Raw genomic sequence first — 15381 nt, 5'->3', positions numbered from 1 at the left:
AGACAATTCGTCTAAAAATTCATATAAAGCAAAGTTTGTGGTGAATCTGTTTCCAAAATAATGTCACGTTATACAGTGTTTGGAATGTTAAGGTTGTATTAATCGAAGCCGACCTTGAAGAGTACTCATCTTTTCACACCTCACGCTTTGCCGTCGGATCTCTCCAATAGAAACAGTTAATCCTGACAGAATCAAGAATTAATAATAATTTTATCATAAATTGTTAAGGTGGCTCACAACAGCGTACAGCAACTTCCAGAACTAATTCTTTGGTGGGTCTTTACAACCACTTTTACCAGTTGATTGGCCTTCATTGATGGCATCAAATAGGTAGTTGTTCTTTCAAACGCTTTGTTTTACCAGTATTCACTATCGAATTGTGATCAGCATGATACGATACAACTTAAAGCAAGGCCTAGAAAGTTCTTCAAAAGAGATTCAAAGACCCCTTAATTGTTTATAAATTAATATACAATGTATTGCGCTAATTAAAATTCCGATTAATTTAGGGTTTCGGCTGGTTATACTCTTGTTTTCGTTCTTCAGCTTTATATTCTATTTTGTAAATGTTCTATTTGCCGAATTTGAACTATATCGTGCTATAGTTCAAAAATATTTTATCCTTCTCCTGTGGTTTTTAAAACTAGACTTAATACCTTGAACATTATATGTATGTGCGTATCTAGCATGTCTGGGAAACGTTCCTGACTGAGTCGATCTGGAATGACCTTGTTGTTAAAGCAAATGAAAAACGTTAACCGCGAAAAGGGCCATTGCTAACATGAGACAAATAAAAACTAAGTTAGGCGCTTGACCTGCTGGGTTTGTGACGGACCATAATATGTCCGGCCCCGTGGCCCAATGGATAAGGCATCTGACTACGAATCAGGAGATTCCAGGTTCGAATCCTAGCGGGGTCGATTTTTTTTCCCGTCAGGTATAAAAATTTAAATGCACTCGAAATATCTGAGTCATTCATAATAAAAGTGTAGTCGTTATTTTTTGAATAATTAGTTTTCCCTTTTAAGCATTAACCGGGATAAAAATATACTCTTCATTTTAGTTTTGAATAACTGCTCTCAGCCAAAAAGTCTCTTTTTTCAGTGATCAAAGCGTATAAACAATTGTTAACATCAGATATAAATTTTAAAAAACATTAATTGTACTATGTCCGGCCCCGTGGCCCAATGGATAAGGCATCTGACTACGAATCAGGGGATTCCAGGTTCGAATCCTGGCGGGGTCGACTATTTTTCTTACAGTGAGCAGCACCTTCCAGAAATAAGACTTTGTGGGTCTTTACAGCCACTGTTTCCCATTTGATCGGTCTTCATTAAATAGCATCGAACATGTAATTATTTTAAAATAATGCTTTAAAAATAACAAGCAATTAAAACCTAAGGATCCAATGTCCCGATGTATCGGCGACCTCATGACGCCATTCTCAAGGAATGAATAAAGTAACATGTAAAATAACACGTAATTGTTCTTTTCAAACGCTGTATTTTACCATGGACATAACAGTTCTGGTCACAAAAACCTTAATTCTAGCTTTAAGTATCTTTAACTTGAACGAGCTCGGTGACCCACTATACCTTATCAAATTGAGATCAACAATGGTAAGATACATTCAGAGCCACCTTAAAAAAGAGCTAATAAAGAGCCAAAATTCAGATTAATGACCCATTAATTAATGGGTTTTGACATGTCATACTATCGCTTTAGTTATTTAGCACTGTATTCTGCTCTGTAAACCCTGGTTCAGCCCACGCATTCGCATAACGTCAGTGAAGACGCCCACGATGCTTGTGTCGCGACACAAGCATGAGCACGTGGGCATGCACAAAATGGATAATTGCTTTATTTTCGGTTCCGCTCCTCCTCACCTCGATACAGTAAAACAAGCTTTTAAGATGGCGGGCTTTCGCTTATGCTTATGTTTATGCTTTCAGCAGCGCGGTCACATGTGACATAAGCATAAGAGCAAGCACAAGAAAAACAGAAACTTTTGTTTCGTTTTAATTTGCTTGTGCTTATGCTTGTATTGGTGGCATCCTCACTACTATTATGCTTATGCTTGTGCTTATGTCGTAGTGAAAACCAGGCTTAGCTTTTTTTGCTGCTTTTAGAATAATCGTGTTATATCTAAAAATATATTATAAATTTTCTTAGGGGCACGGTGATTAAATGTATGTTACAGTTAGCGGGTCTGACAACATTCTAGAGTCGATCAAGGAGTGTGAAATTTTTTAACAAAGTTAGGCCCATAAAGACCCATTTTTTTTGTTTTAATACGCCTACCTTTGAACCAGAGCTTGCTAATTTTTTTTTTTTTTTTGGTACCAAAACGTGCCAAAACGTATTCTGGAAATGACGTAAACCATTTAAATGCATTCACAAGTTCTGAGTCATCACGCATGGCTAAGTTGACGAAACATATCGGTGGACAAAATATCACTGACAAGCGTCTGAACGACATATGTCCGTTGCAAAACTCTTATAGGCCGCAATGATGCTGTTAGAGACGAGTATATACGCATTTATCTGCTTTGCTTTAACCATAAAAGGACTTGTCATTGCTCATCCAGAAGGTAAACATCTTCAATTGACTTTCTTGGTCAATACGCAATAATAACAATGAATCTTAACAATTAACTTTGCGATGTTATCAGTAATAGCCAGTTTTTTCTTTATTCCGCTGGGTTTTAATAGTTTTACATTATTTACGGTGCTTGGTTGAACTTGTGCCGAATAGGACGCTTTTTTTATCTGGTCTTGACGTGCAATACCAACAGTGAAATAATTTCGGTATTCGTGCAGTGAGATCATTTTGCATGCATGGTTCATTAACACTGATGCACTAAGCAAAATACGAGCACTTTCAGCAGCTCAGACAGTTTTATAAACCGAAACACCAATTTGGGCGACAAATGCCCGTATTTGCAAAACAATTTCTAGCATTAGTGAACTCGTTCAAGGTTTCATATCAATAGCAATTGATTTTCTTTTCAGGAAAATTTTTCGATAGCCCGATTAGCCTACAGTGCAATATTCTGCTGTCACATCTTTTAAATTTCTTGGCTAACCTTGCTGCTTAGACCCACATTATCGTTTTAGCATAATTGTATTTCGAAATTATTTCCAATTGTCGTTTGTGGACGCCATTATATTACAGTTTTGATTGAGAGCCCAGAATGAAAGTCGACTTGTTCGACACGGTAAGGGACGTGTTGCGACACAGCAGGGGCTACCTTTTGTAAAAAAAAGCCGGAGCCTTTCACTAAAAGGACAAAGCCAATAATCAAGATTTACAAGAGAAAATTTATACTCTTGGTTGTACTCTTTTACGTTAACCAACTTCAACTGTGCTTAATGCTCTAATTTCTCCATCCGTAAAATATATATCTCTGATCTCAACCACAGCTAAATACAGTAGACTTGTTGTTAACTTCGCTTTCTAACAGCTTTTGTCGCAGGAAATGTGTGAAATACTTCAGACAATCCAATATTAGCACAGAGACTTATCGAGATAAATCCCGGTCTTAACAATGCTTATTTTAGACTGCAGTGCTGAAACTGAAGAGACACGCGAGGTACACTCGTTTACAGGCGTGGTTGTAATCGTTTCTTTAGGGTGCCTGAGATACACATAAAGTTCTGTCTCCTATCCAACCATAATCAATTCTGATGGTCTTCCTATCTTAGTTCACTGTTGTCGAAATGCTTCCTTTAACATTCGTGCATCACCATTCAGGAGTTTCCGATATTATAAGGTTAATATCTGGAGCTGGAAAGGGCTAATTAACGATTTCTTTTAAAATACACACTCGAGTTTTTTACGATCCTGCAGTAGCAAGACTTACGCCATTAATTAAATGTACCTAGGAGGTATTTCATTGTTTATATATTTTAAACTTTGCGTCGTTTGTCGTTTATTAATTATTTTGTACTGCCTCGGGGGTACTTACTAACTCAGGCTAGACTAGTTTTATTAAAAGGCGTTCAAGAATTTTCTAGATGTTATACTTGTCGTGGTATAGTATTAACCCTCTAATCTCGTGGCAAAAGTGCGTGCGACATTTACAAGGGACGTCGGCAAGGCTGCACCCAAGTTGTCTTGCTAACTACTTGTCAAACTCATTAATCATGACCGTGACGGTGGTTTCGATACCCGGTCTTAATTAGCATAGACTTTGACGATTGAAGATATATCAAACAGTCGAGACAGTGTTTCATCGGCTATCCAGACACCTCGAATTTCGTCAAAAATACTCCGCTGCGCGTCGCATTTTCAACTGTGTTCTCGGTGTTTGCATATTCCGAGGATACACTGTCTCGACTGTTTGATATACTACTTGAAGTAACCAAACTGGGGACGCCAACCGAGGGATTAAGCAGGCAAACAATCCGTAGCCGTTTAGAACTTATGCTCTCAGAGAGTAAAAGTCGCCGAAAGAAGGAACAGATTGTTGTGACTTAGAGATTGGATAACCAACTTTCACGATATGGCTGACCTGTGATATGAAATTAGGCGCAATGTTTTGGTGGATTTTATTACGCTGCAAAAGTGGAAAAGGGTTTCTGCAACATTGAATAGCAATGCCATGTTATTTATTTCATTTTCAATAATATCTGGCGAAGTGTTGTGAGGCTCGTAAAAAATTCTGATGAAATAGCAGGCGATACGGTATGGACTAGCATTCCATCCCGGGGTAGGTGGGAAAGGGGAGAGAGGAAGGGGAGGGTGGCAGTTGCACCCATTGTTTCCATACCTTCAAACTACTAAAACCTATAAAAATATGGTATGGCTGGATGGGGAAGGCAAGTATGGTTAATGAAGACTGCGTAGAGTTAAAAAGTGTGTAACGGTTAAGAAAAGAAGTAAGTGTCTATTTCTCAGTTATCGTTTAATTACGGCTAAAAACGCACTCTGAATGCCGTATGCTATGTACCGAATGCTATGTGTACCAATTAGAACTAGAATCTAAATTAAGTTTATATAGCTATGTTTATATAACTATTTTTTATAAGGCACTGAGATGGATGTTGTGGTAATTTCATCTCTGTTAATATCTGTAAATACTCTAAAGAATGTATCGTACAAGCATTTTAAAGGGTGGGATGTTAAATCCTTTCCTAGATGATTATTTTAGATCGCCAGTAAGTTACATAGCAAGATCTTCTTTTTAGCTTTAGTTTAGCTTAGCTTTTTCAATCTTAATCGTACATATTGTTTGCTCCTTTTTTCTTCCTCTTGATTTTTAAGAACTTTTTAATCATATCTAGGTTTAATTGTAAATGTTTTTTTCTTTTACTTGGCTTTTTTCAAGATGGCTACCAGTTCATTAATTTTATAACTATTAAGTGTCACCCACTTTGAATAAAGGCTGTTTGATTGACTGATTGATCAATTGATTGATTGATTGGTTGATTGATCGATTGATTTATTGATCGATTGATCTATTGATCGATTGATCGATTGGTCGGTCGGTCGGTCGGTCGATCGATCTGTCGATTGATTGATTGACTGATTGATTGATTTGTTGATTGATTGGTTGATTGATCGATTGATCTCATGAATAGTGTGACTATTTTTAAACATTATTATTTTGGGGTCCACTACTAAAGGTCCTGGATGTGGAGCCCTACTCACAGATTCCATCGTTGGAAGCGAGATCAGGGTGACCTCGTCGCTAAACTCCAGTTTTGATGAAGATCATGCTGTACTTAACAGTTCCAATGCTTGGTGCTCCAATGCTCTCAACACAGCACAGTATTTAGCTGTCATTTTAGGTGAGAACACTAGAAGTATGTACTTGTCTTGTAGGACTTAATTGTTAGTTGTGAACTATTGCAGAAACAATAACTACGTTTGTAGTCAGAAAATAATTTGTGTTCTCTCTTGTAATTGCTGTTATGAACGAATTGATGGAAGGGGTGGGCCTGAGCTGGACTCTGGATCGAACGGTCTGGGTACGGGCCCTGTCTAGGGTTATTGTTTTGTGTTCTTGGGAGAGACACTTAACTCTCTCATAGAGTCTTTTTCCGTCTATTAAAGGTCAAATTTAACAATAAAGTAACCCTGTGATAGAGAAGCTTATCCCACTCAGAGACACTAGAAAGATTCCTAACCAACCAGAAACATCATAACCTTCGGGCACTCGCCACAGCATTATATGAATCACAGCGTTCACCATTTTCAGCCGAAGTCGCCACTCTCTACGGCATTTCGTACTCGGAAGGGGCTCTTGCGTGAAAAGAGCGAGGATTCTCGAGGTTAGACCTTTCATCCGCGAAATGTTGTAGAATAAGCAGAAAGCGATTCTGCCTTGGCAACTTTGTGCCCAAAGTAAGTGCACACGTTGCATTTGGTGGAGACATGAGCACAATCCAACTTGAGCATGAGCACGATCCATGAGCACGATCCAGTTTGAACAATTCTTTAAACGAAAGGCACAAAACAAACATTGTGCGCAACAGTGCGTTTTGACAAGTGTTTTATTTTTTTGCGACTTTATGCTGATATTTTTTTTCGCAAACAGACCAGCCAGCGACCCTCTCAGGATTTGAGCTCCAAGGAAGAAGTTCTACCAGTCAGTTTGTAACCAAGTTTAAAATGGGGTACAAATCTGACGCTGATCAGAACTCGCCGCAAATTTACCCTACGGATCAAAATCAAAAGGTACTTGAAAATCTGTCACTGATTACGCAAAGAATTTTTCTGATCATGACTCGTCGCGCAGTACGTTGTCACGTCACGTAAGACATCGTGACAAAATAATGTCTGCGTGGAGTGTTTAAACAATCTGTAGAAGAACTTTGACTTCTATTTTAGAACTGGGTATTCCTTTAAACAAAAATTGTTGCTTAGCTGAATGACGGTGGATTAAGTTCGTGTTATATCTCTAAGCGAATTACAACAGTGGTGACTTTCAGCAATTCAACTACTGAACAAAAGCAACTTTAACATCAAGACGACTAGAATCTTTTAAAAAAAAAAAAAAAAAAACACTTACTGTGTCCGCAATGTGTGCAAGTGTTATTTGCAGCTTTACATGCATGTGCGTATCTTTGTCGTCTTCGAGTATAATGCATTGCTTTGGGGTGATCTGAATTAGGATTAGTGATCCGAGATCACTTGAATCATGGTGCATGAAAGACACCGATAAATCCGTGACCAGAGTGGATTCATCGGTTCCTTTGATGTACCATGATCTGAGTGATCACGGATCACTAATCCTGATCCAGATCACCCCAAAGGAACGCACCTAAAACACGAACGTGAGTAGAGCTTCGGTGCTTCATTCTTCATTCGCATAGCTTTCGAATTCTGGAGCTCCACGTATCTGTATTGGCTGTATAGACTGTCATTTTGTACAATGGAAACATGGTCCGCAATGCGTACACGTTTGTAAGGTCTGTTTAGGTTGTGTTATTTCAGCCTGCGACCAGGTTATCGTGCGTTGCAGCGGGAGCAAAGTTCATGAGCAAAGTCGCGAGAGATGAGTCAGCGAGCGAAGCAAGCCGGTGAGGGGCCTGGTAAAAAAAATGAGAGCCTGCACGAAAGGTACATACTGTTTTCCCAATACAGCGCGTTCGCCCACGAACGCAGCATTCTGATTGGTGAAAAATGACAGGTCCTATTAATATGACCAAAACCAGCAGCGATTATCAAACACAAACGTGGCGTCCATGTAGGAATCCAAGTGTGGGATTTGTCCTGAAAGCTCTTTAAAAACTTTTCTTCGAAGCAAATATCGTGGTCGATCTAAAACAGGAACATGGTAAAGCTGTGAATTGTCTTTTAGAGGGAAGGGATTTTTTTTTTCGGTTATGCCAACTGGATGCGGTAAAAGGTTTATATTTCAACTGTTTGCAACTGCAATGACGATCAAGAAAGTTCGCCATGTACAACCTTCAGATACTGTAGTGTTAGTGACTTATGCTAACCAGCATAATTCAGGATCAGATAAATGAGAGAAAATCACTTGGCTTAGATTGTGCCGCGATTAAAAATGTCAAAGATTTGTCTAACGTTGCCAGCGGCAAAACACAAGTATTATTTGCATAACTAGAGCTAAAAGAACTAAAAGTCTCCTCGTGCAGTTTGCTGTCATATTTGTTGATGCATGTTTTTCTCAGTTTCTATTGGCTAATTATTGGACACATCTAGCTAGCGAGATGTCAAAATCTTGGCACCTTCCGAGGGGCTGCATTCAGAAAACAACATCGTCCTTGCAGGCTTTCATTCTCACCGGCTCGCTTCGCTCGCCCACTACGCTTTCTTCGTTCGCCGACGGCTTGGCTCGTGCCGCAACGATGATAGCCTGCTCGCAGACTACCTCGTCCGCTGCCTGATCACGAAGTATTCACCGAAATTATTATTAGCACACGGATAACGAGAATATAGAAACCATCACTAAATGAAAAGTTTCACACCGCTCGCTGAAAAGGTGTGTGTTAATTTTTTCTATTCTAGGTATTTCGACCGACGCCATTAGATGGAGATGAAATTGTGTACTTTCCACTTAATGGAACCAAGATGCAAACTGTAATATTTTATCCTTCTGAATGGAATGGTCATATCTGCATGAGGATAGAGTTATATGGATGTGTACCAGGTATGTATATATGCGAATCGAGAGCAAATGAAACTGACTATATATTTGTAATGGATGGTCGTGCAATAGCCCTTTTCACGGTTAATTTTTCTCATTTGCATTACAATGTAATCCAACGTGGATGCGAAGCAATTTCGGGCTAAAACTACAAAATAGCCCGAAATTGCCTCACATACATGCTAAATTTTATTGTAATGCAAATGAGCAAAGGTAACCGTGAAAAGGGCTATTAACCGCGTCAAAACGATGAAGATTCTAGGAATCCAAATCAACCTATTGATTAAGGTTTTACTGGCAATCATTCGATAAAGCACGTGGTAATTCTGACAAGTTTAGAACTAGTAGGTGCAACCATTGTTTAGGAATAAAGCTTCGTTTTCAAATTTCTCCGGCGCAGTGTGGATGGGGCCTAAGAGACGTAATCATTGCCGGTTTAAATGGTTTTCTTAACTACGTTTGTTTTATCGAGCGCAAGATTAATATTTTTGTGGCAAATGATCAACTGTTAACAATTATTTTTAGTGAATGGAGGTTATACTCCCTGGTCAGATTGGACTTATTGTTCCAGTTCATGTGGTAAAGGGACCAGCGTTCGCTACAGAACGTGTTCTGATCCTGCTCCGGCTAATGGCGGTAAAGACTGCATCGGAGAATCAATCCAGATCAAGGAGTGTGTAGGAACATCATGCCCAGGCGCGTATTCCACCCTTACTCTCATATTCCTTTCATATGTGTCAAAGAAATTGCGCGTACGAGGCTATGTACTCTCTAGCTTGCTTATGAAAACGCGCTTGGTATACGGCTGATGCCCGTGAGAAACCGGGAGAAACCGCACTGTTTTGAGGTCGCACTCTGACTAGGACAGGGCCTCTCAATTCACTGGAGACTACATTGCATACTCGCGAAAAGCTATTTAAAATGCAATGGCGCAACTATTATCTTACGTACCAACGCTTAATTGTCGGTACCCAATACTCAATACTCAATACCCCGCACACGTAGGATGATGGATGTGCCATTCTCAACAAAATATATTGTTGATCGTTATTTAATAAAGCCAAAATTCTTGGGTTAGACACTACAAGAGGCCAGTCTGTTTAAAAGCTGTCTCTTTTGTTGTTGTTGTTAAGTACGAAAGAAAAGACTTTTATCATCTCGTTTTGGTGGGGCGGTGGTTTGGACAGAGCTATTCCGGCTACGGTAAATAAATATTAAATGAATATTATAATACGGTGCAACGTTACATAAAGTTTTCGCTCAGCAACAAAGTAACCGCTAGTTCAGTGTGAAGGCTTCTTGTTTTACATTACTTTCTCATTTTATTGATAGTTGATGGCGGTTTTTCTAACTGGTCGAACTGGACTTCATGCAGTGTCTCCTGTGGGACTGGATTCGAGTTACGCCAACGAACTTGCACTAATCCATCCCCTATGCATGGCGGGAAACTTTGTGAGAGCAGCTCTTCCGCAGACGTTCGAACCTGCTTCACAGTAGATTGCAATCCGCAAGGTAAATGTTGCTTTTTTCAGCTTTTCTTTGCAGAGTTGTTGAGTGATTGAAATGGCATATTAGCCAAATATTTAGCAGAAAATACCTTATGCTTCTCCCATGTCATCAATGTCAGATGGTTGTTTGCAAACGCTTATTCTGACAGCTGATTTGAAAGCCACTCAAAATTGTAGCCTAAGATATAGTATAATTTACTGGTAGTCTATCAAAAGGGGAAATAACCGCGATGGGATATTTTTTTCTATAAATACAAATTCTCGTTTCTTTTGCCATAGTTGGTAGTTATACAGGAAGATTATGTTAACGTTTCGATGTTAATTTTCTAGGGGAGCCTGCCGACACCGTAGCACGCTCATCAGACGACGGGAAAGACAAAAATAAATACTGTAAGTTACATAGCTTTAATCGCAGGCGTAGCAGATTTCAAACAATTTTTTTATTAAGAACGTTCGCGGCCAAAATGTTCCTACGTACATATAATTTTTTTTTTAACTTGCCGTGCATTCGCAGTAAGGCAAAGATAAAAATATGGGGGGTCGTCGGCGTGCTCGTTCGTTTTGAAGTAAGGCTCATTGAAGACCTTGCGTTTTTACAAGCTTTTGCTATTTTGAGACGATCTTAACACACGTCGACTACCAGGAATTGAAGAAACTGCGTTGGTAAAATTAAGATCAGGTATACGTACTCAATTCAACACAACTAAGTCCACGAAGTAACCTTTTGTAGTTGATGTCGTTCCTCGAGGTAGAATAGGCCTTGGCAAAAAACACATAATAACTTGCCCCTCCAGATGTCTTCCTTAGCGCGCGCTTGTCATACAACGTGATGTGACGTTGCGATACGAATTGCGTGTGCAGTAAGGATGCGCGGTAACAATCCTCCGTAGGAAAAAAGATGGCGACTGGTACATTTACCCATAGCTCTTAGCGCACGAAAACCCTTAACAACGTTCATAAAAACGTGCAGAAACGTTATAAAATCTTCAAAACTAAGCTACTCAATGTCCTTAGTACAGGGACAAATATTGCAAAAATTGGGCTTTCTTTGTGCCCTGTAGGCTGTGTTAGGTTCGCAAGGCATTTTGGTAGAATGTACAGCCGCCATCCGTCCTCCTATGGTGGATTGGCACGAGCCGACCTAACCATGTGTAATCGAGTCTTAACTACTGGTTTTTTTTTTTTTTTTGCTTTAGTTATTCCTATGTTGCTGTTAGCGGTGGCTTTGGTGCTTGTTATCGTCACTTCAGTGGCTATAATCTGTGTGACGCACAAGAGATATGAACACAACAGGTAAGGGTCAGAGATGAAAAAGAGTTCAGTTATATAGCGTACTCAAGGACCGTTCTGATATGGCTGTAAATTTATGCATTTTTCCTATATTTTTACCAGTGCTTTCTTTGGTTACAGTTTTAAATGTAAAACTGAACAAGTACGCTGATAAAAGAAAAAAAAAATCGTTTAACTACTTTCCTACAACTTTATTTAAGACAGACCGCCCCCGCGGACGAAACTTTGGAGGAATCTCGATCGCGTGTGAAATTTTTGAATGAATTATTAAAACTGCAGACTTTTCTCGAATGCATCAACGAAGATTTGCCAATAACGGCAGTTGTTCCTCGAATTGTATATGTTAAAAATTGTTTCATGTTTAACTTGGGTCTATCGAGTTATGGATGGACGCAGGAGTTTGAAATGCATGAGAGGTACAGGGTATTAAGACTAGGCATCGCCACAATCTAGTTACCAGGGATTTTCACATAGAAATGGGAAGAAGTCCTGGGAACAAAATTGCATCTCTAGCTTCTAGTCTGGCAGTGCTGTCAAACTTGAGCGTCGATAACTTGATAGACGCCCAGCCAAAAACATGAACCAATGTTTTACATTTGATTACAGTGGAGCGATCACGAATGTAAGTGATAGACAAAGTAAGCGCTTTCCATAGGCCATTCAACCAAAAAATCCGAAAATTTCGAAACGGGAACAAATGGGTAGGGAAATCTCCTGGTAAAGTTTCCAGCAAGTCCGGAAATTGTTGAATTTCCGAAAAGCGAACCATTCAACCGAACGAAAATTCCGGAAATTTCGGGAAGAAAGTCAACTGGAACGGAAATTCTCTATAAGAAAATTCCCAAAAAATGTCGGTTTACCTCGGAAGGTTATCCTCTTTTCTGGAAATTCCGGAAAATTTTTATAGGTATCTCCTTTTTTCCCAGTAAAATTGAAGAACAATTTTGTCTAACTTTATCTCTATTTTAGGATCAACAATTCCATAGAGAACAAGAGCAACGACAGGATGGCAAATCATCATGAAGAAATTGCAACGACAAGTGTGAATTTGGCTAAAGTTTGACGTAGAAACAGCAAAAGAACTTTTCCGAGATAACCGAGTTGACAATGCTCAAATGGGCGATTTTGTATTAAAATTTCAATAGAACCTCGTTATATCGAACTTGGTTGCTTGGACCTCACAACTAATTCGTCTCAAATAATTTTCCCTTGCATATACTTTTTTAGTCACTTACTATCGGTTACATCTCGAATGATTTTTTGTCTCCCTTTAGAGTTCGAGTTAGCGGAGTTCAATTTTAACTAGAAAATACCGTCGTTGTCTTCAGTTTTGTTACTCAGGTTCATATGTTATTTAGCTTAATTATACGTGAACAGACGTAGTTTATGTTAAGTTATTTAAGAATGTTCATGAATAAAAAAAGTAAATACTGAGTGTTTAGTCCTTATTCTCTTGTATAAAATCAACACGTACGATGAAATATAGTCTCTAACATGCAGTTGAACATCAAATGGGATTTCAAATCTCTAAAACATGATTATTGATTTTTATGTAATGTAAACACAAAAACAAAAACGCACAGAGAGCACACGTTATAACGTACATATAGAGGAACGACAGGGAATGCATCGGATACGCGTTAAGGAAAACACGAGGTAGGTACTTTGGACCGTTATTTTTGAAGGGTGTAGGGCGTGGGTGGGCAATTTTTTCTCACCTTTATGTTGTGCATAGGCGTACGGGTACCTTCGGACTGGGGACCCCAAAATTTACGCAATGCCCAAATAAGTGAGTGTTGAAATCGGGATGCAAACACACTCAAATTGTATGAAAAACAACCTAGTGAGACAATCTCAGATAGTGCAGAGTGTTATGCAGGGCTGTCATTACGTTTTGAGTCATCTGCTGCCTGTATGTAACTTGTAAGTTTATTTGAATTGTGCCAGCTTAGTGAGCAATAGGCAAGTTCATCTATAACATTAGGGCCCACCAAGCATACTCTGCTTTAACAGGTGTTATGGGCTTAAATGTCGACCCAATAATCTACAGCAGTTGATCTAGTCATCTACTTGTAGGTGACATGTAGTGGTCCCCAAGACAGCTTGGGCTTTGCCCCTTGACAAATATGGCAGATACTATAGAAACCTTGATCAATAGTCATTTGTGTAATGTTATCATTGTGAGTGTGCACTCAATAGAGTAAAACAACTTGACATCACTTATTTCAACACAAATTTATATTTTTTACCCCTAATGTTTTTAATGGTAAACAGCAAGCTTTTACAGTAACTGTGGTGGACATTCGCCATGCTTTCACACGGTACTAAATAAATTAACTTAGGACTATCTCAGCGTTCCTAGCAGGTCACATTATTGGCAGTTTCTGCTAATTGCAATACTACAAATACTATGCCTTGTTGTTTACAAATAACACATTGACCATATGTCCAGTAACTGTTCTTGGACTGCGCAGCTCACATCACATAATTATCTCAAAACAATAAGCATGGCTGAGTATTTCAGGCAGACCCAAGTTCAACTCCTTGGCCAAGCTTGTAAATAGCCAACTGGTTTGCCTTCAGCCAGTTAGGGTTTTTAACCTTGTTATGTTTGACTTGAATCATTTGTTCCTGACATTGAATTACTTAGTCCACTAGCCTTTATGCTTTGTAAAGTGACCGAGGGTAAATTAGGATTATTTATTTAATATATTAACTACATAAATGACAGTTACTTGGTTAACTGATGTCTGTTCTTTTAATTTCCATCTTGTGTACCACATGGACAGCTAACAGTGTGTAATATGCCTTGGCACTGTTTTTGAATAAGCTCTTTAGTGTCTTTATACTGGGTAAAGAAGACCACCCAAGTGACTTTCCATACTCGTAGATGGGCATGTATATTCAGAGTTCCATTTGTGGTCATTCTTGCTTTAAGACACAGCACAGTCTGATTTGCACAGATCTTTTTGCAGATGACTTGAACAGCATATTTAAGTGGCATCCATAATCGTTTTTGGAATTCTTCTTTAGTAATAGAAAAGTAGTACCTGTAAATAGCTCACCTTGGCACGTTGATGTTAGGCAAACAAATCTTGACCTCACTCTGCCGTATGATAAGGGAGACAATTCGTCTAAAAATTCATATAAAGCAAAGTTTGTGGTGAATCTGTTTCCAATAATGTCACGTTATACAGTGTCTGGAATGTTAAGTTTATATTAATCGAAGCCGACCTTGAAGAGTGCTCATGTTTTCACACCTCACGCTTTGCCGTCGGATCTCTCCAATAGAAACAGTTAATCGTGACAGAATCAAGAATTAATAATAATTTTATCATAAATTGTTAAGTTGCTCACAACAGCGTACAGCAACTTCCAGAACTAATTCTTTGGTGGGTCTTTACAACCACTTTTACCAGTTGATTGGCCTTCATTGATGGCATCAAATAGGTAGTTGTTCTTTCAAACGCTTTGTTTTACCAGTATTCACTATCGAATTGTGATCAGCATGATACGATACAACTTAAAGCAAGGCCTAGAAAGTTCTTCAAAAGAGATTCAAAGACCCCTTAATTGTTTATAAATTAATATACAATGTATTGCGCTAATTAAAATTCCGATTAATTTAGGGTTTCGGCTGGTTATACTCTTGTTTTCGTTCTTCAGCTTTATATTCTATTTTGTAAATGTTCTATTTGCCGAATTTGAACTATATCGTGCTATAGTTCAAAAATATTTTATCCTTCTCCTGTGGTTTTTAAAACTAGACTTAATACCTTGAACATTACATGTATGTGCGTATCTAGCATGTGTAGCAAAGTTCCTGACTGAGTCGGTCTGGAATGATCTTGTTTTAAAGCAAATGAAAAACGTTAACCGCGAAAAGGGCCATTGCTAACATAAGACAAATAAAAACTAAGTTAGCCGCTTTACCTGCTGGGTTTGTGACGGATCGTAATATGTAC

General features: G+C 38.8%; 1 protein-coding gene and 2 non-coding genes across 5 annotated transcripts; all 3 read left to right on the top strand.

Moving 5' to 3' along the window:
* The first annotated feature begins 847 nt into the window (after nucleotides 1-847).
* Trnar-acg (transfer RNA arginine (anticodon ACG)) lies at nucleotides 848-920 on the top strand. The gene has a single exon. It is a non-coding gene; the product is annotated as a tRNA-Arg (tRNA).
* Nucleotides 921-1173: 253 nt separating this feature from the next.
* Trnar-acg (transfer RNA arginine (anticodon ACG)) lies at nucleotides 1174-1246 on the top strand. The gene has a single exon. It is a non-coding gene; the product is annotated as a tRNA-Arg (tRNA).
* An 873-nt stretch (nucleotides 1247-2119) lies between these two features.
* Nucleotides 2120-12850, top strand: LOC149095909 (uncharacterized). 3 transcript variants are annotated; one of them, XM_089281099.1, is made up of 9 exons: nucleotides 2128-2591; nucleotides 5629-5793; nucleotides 6543-6682; nucleotides 8480-8621; nucleotides 9144-9314; nucleotides 9951-10130; nucleotides 10457-10516; nucleotides 11323-11419; nucleotides 12386-12850. In XM_089281099.1, the coding sequence occupies exons 1-9, from the start codon at nucleotides 2510-2512 to the stop codon at nucleotides 12477-12479; spliced, it is 1131 nt and encodes a 376-aa protein (XP_089137225.1). In that variant the 5' UTR covers nucleotides 2128-2509; the 3' UTR covers nucleotides 12480-12850. The 3 variants fall into 3 exon arrangements, with proteins under 3 accessions (XP_089137224.1, XP_089137225.1, XP_089137226.1); XM_089281100.1 differs by lacking the exon at nucleotides 9144-9314 and having other exon boundaries at nucleotides 2129-2591; XM_089281098.1 differs by lacking the exons at nucleotides 11323-11419; nucleotides 12386-12850 and having other exon boundaries at nucleotides 2120-2591; nucleotides 10457-10920.
* Nucleotides 12851-15381: the final 2531 nt, after the last annotated feature.

The sequence above is a fragment of the Orbicella faveolata genome, unplaced genomic scaffold (genome assembly GCF_042242905.1).
Source record: "Orbicella faveolata isolate gen_17 unplaced genomic scaffold, um_ofav_v1 contig_48, whole genome shotgun sequence".
In the NCBI taxonomy this organism is placed as follows: Eukaryota; Metazoa; Cnidaria; class Anthozoa; order Scleractinia; family Merulinidae; genus Orbicella; species Orbicella faveolata.
Note: the sequence above shows the minus strand (reverse complement) of the source record. Positions and strands in the feature narration are given on the sequence as shown.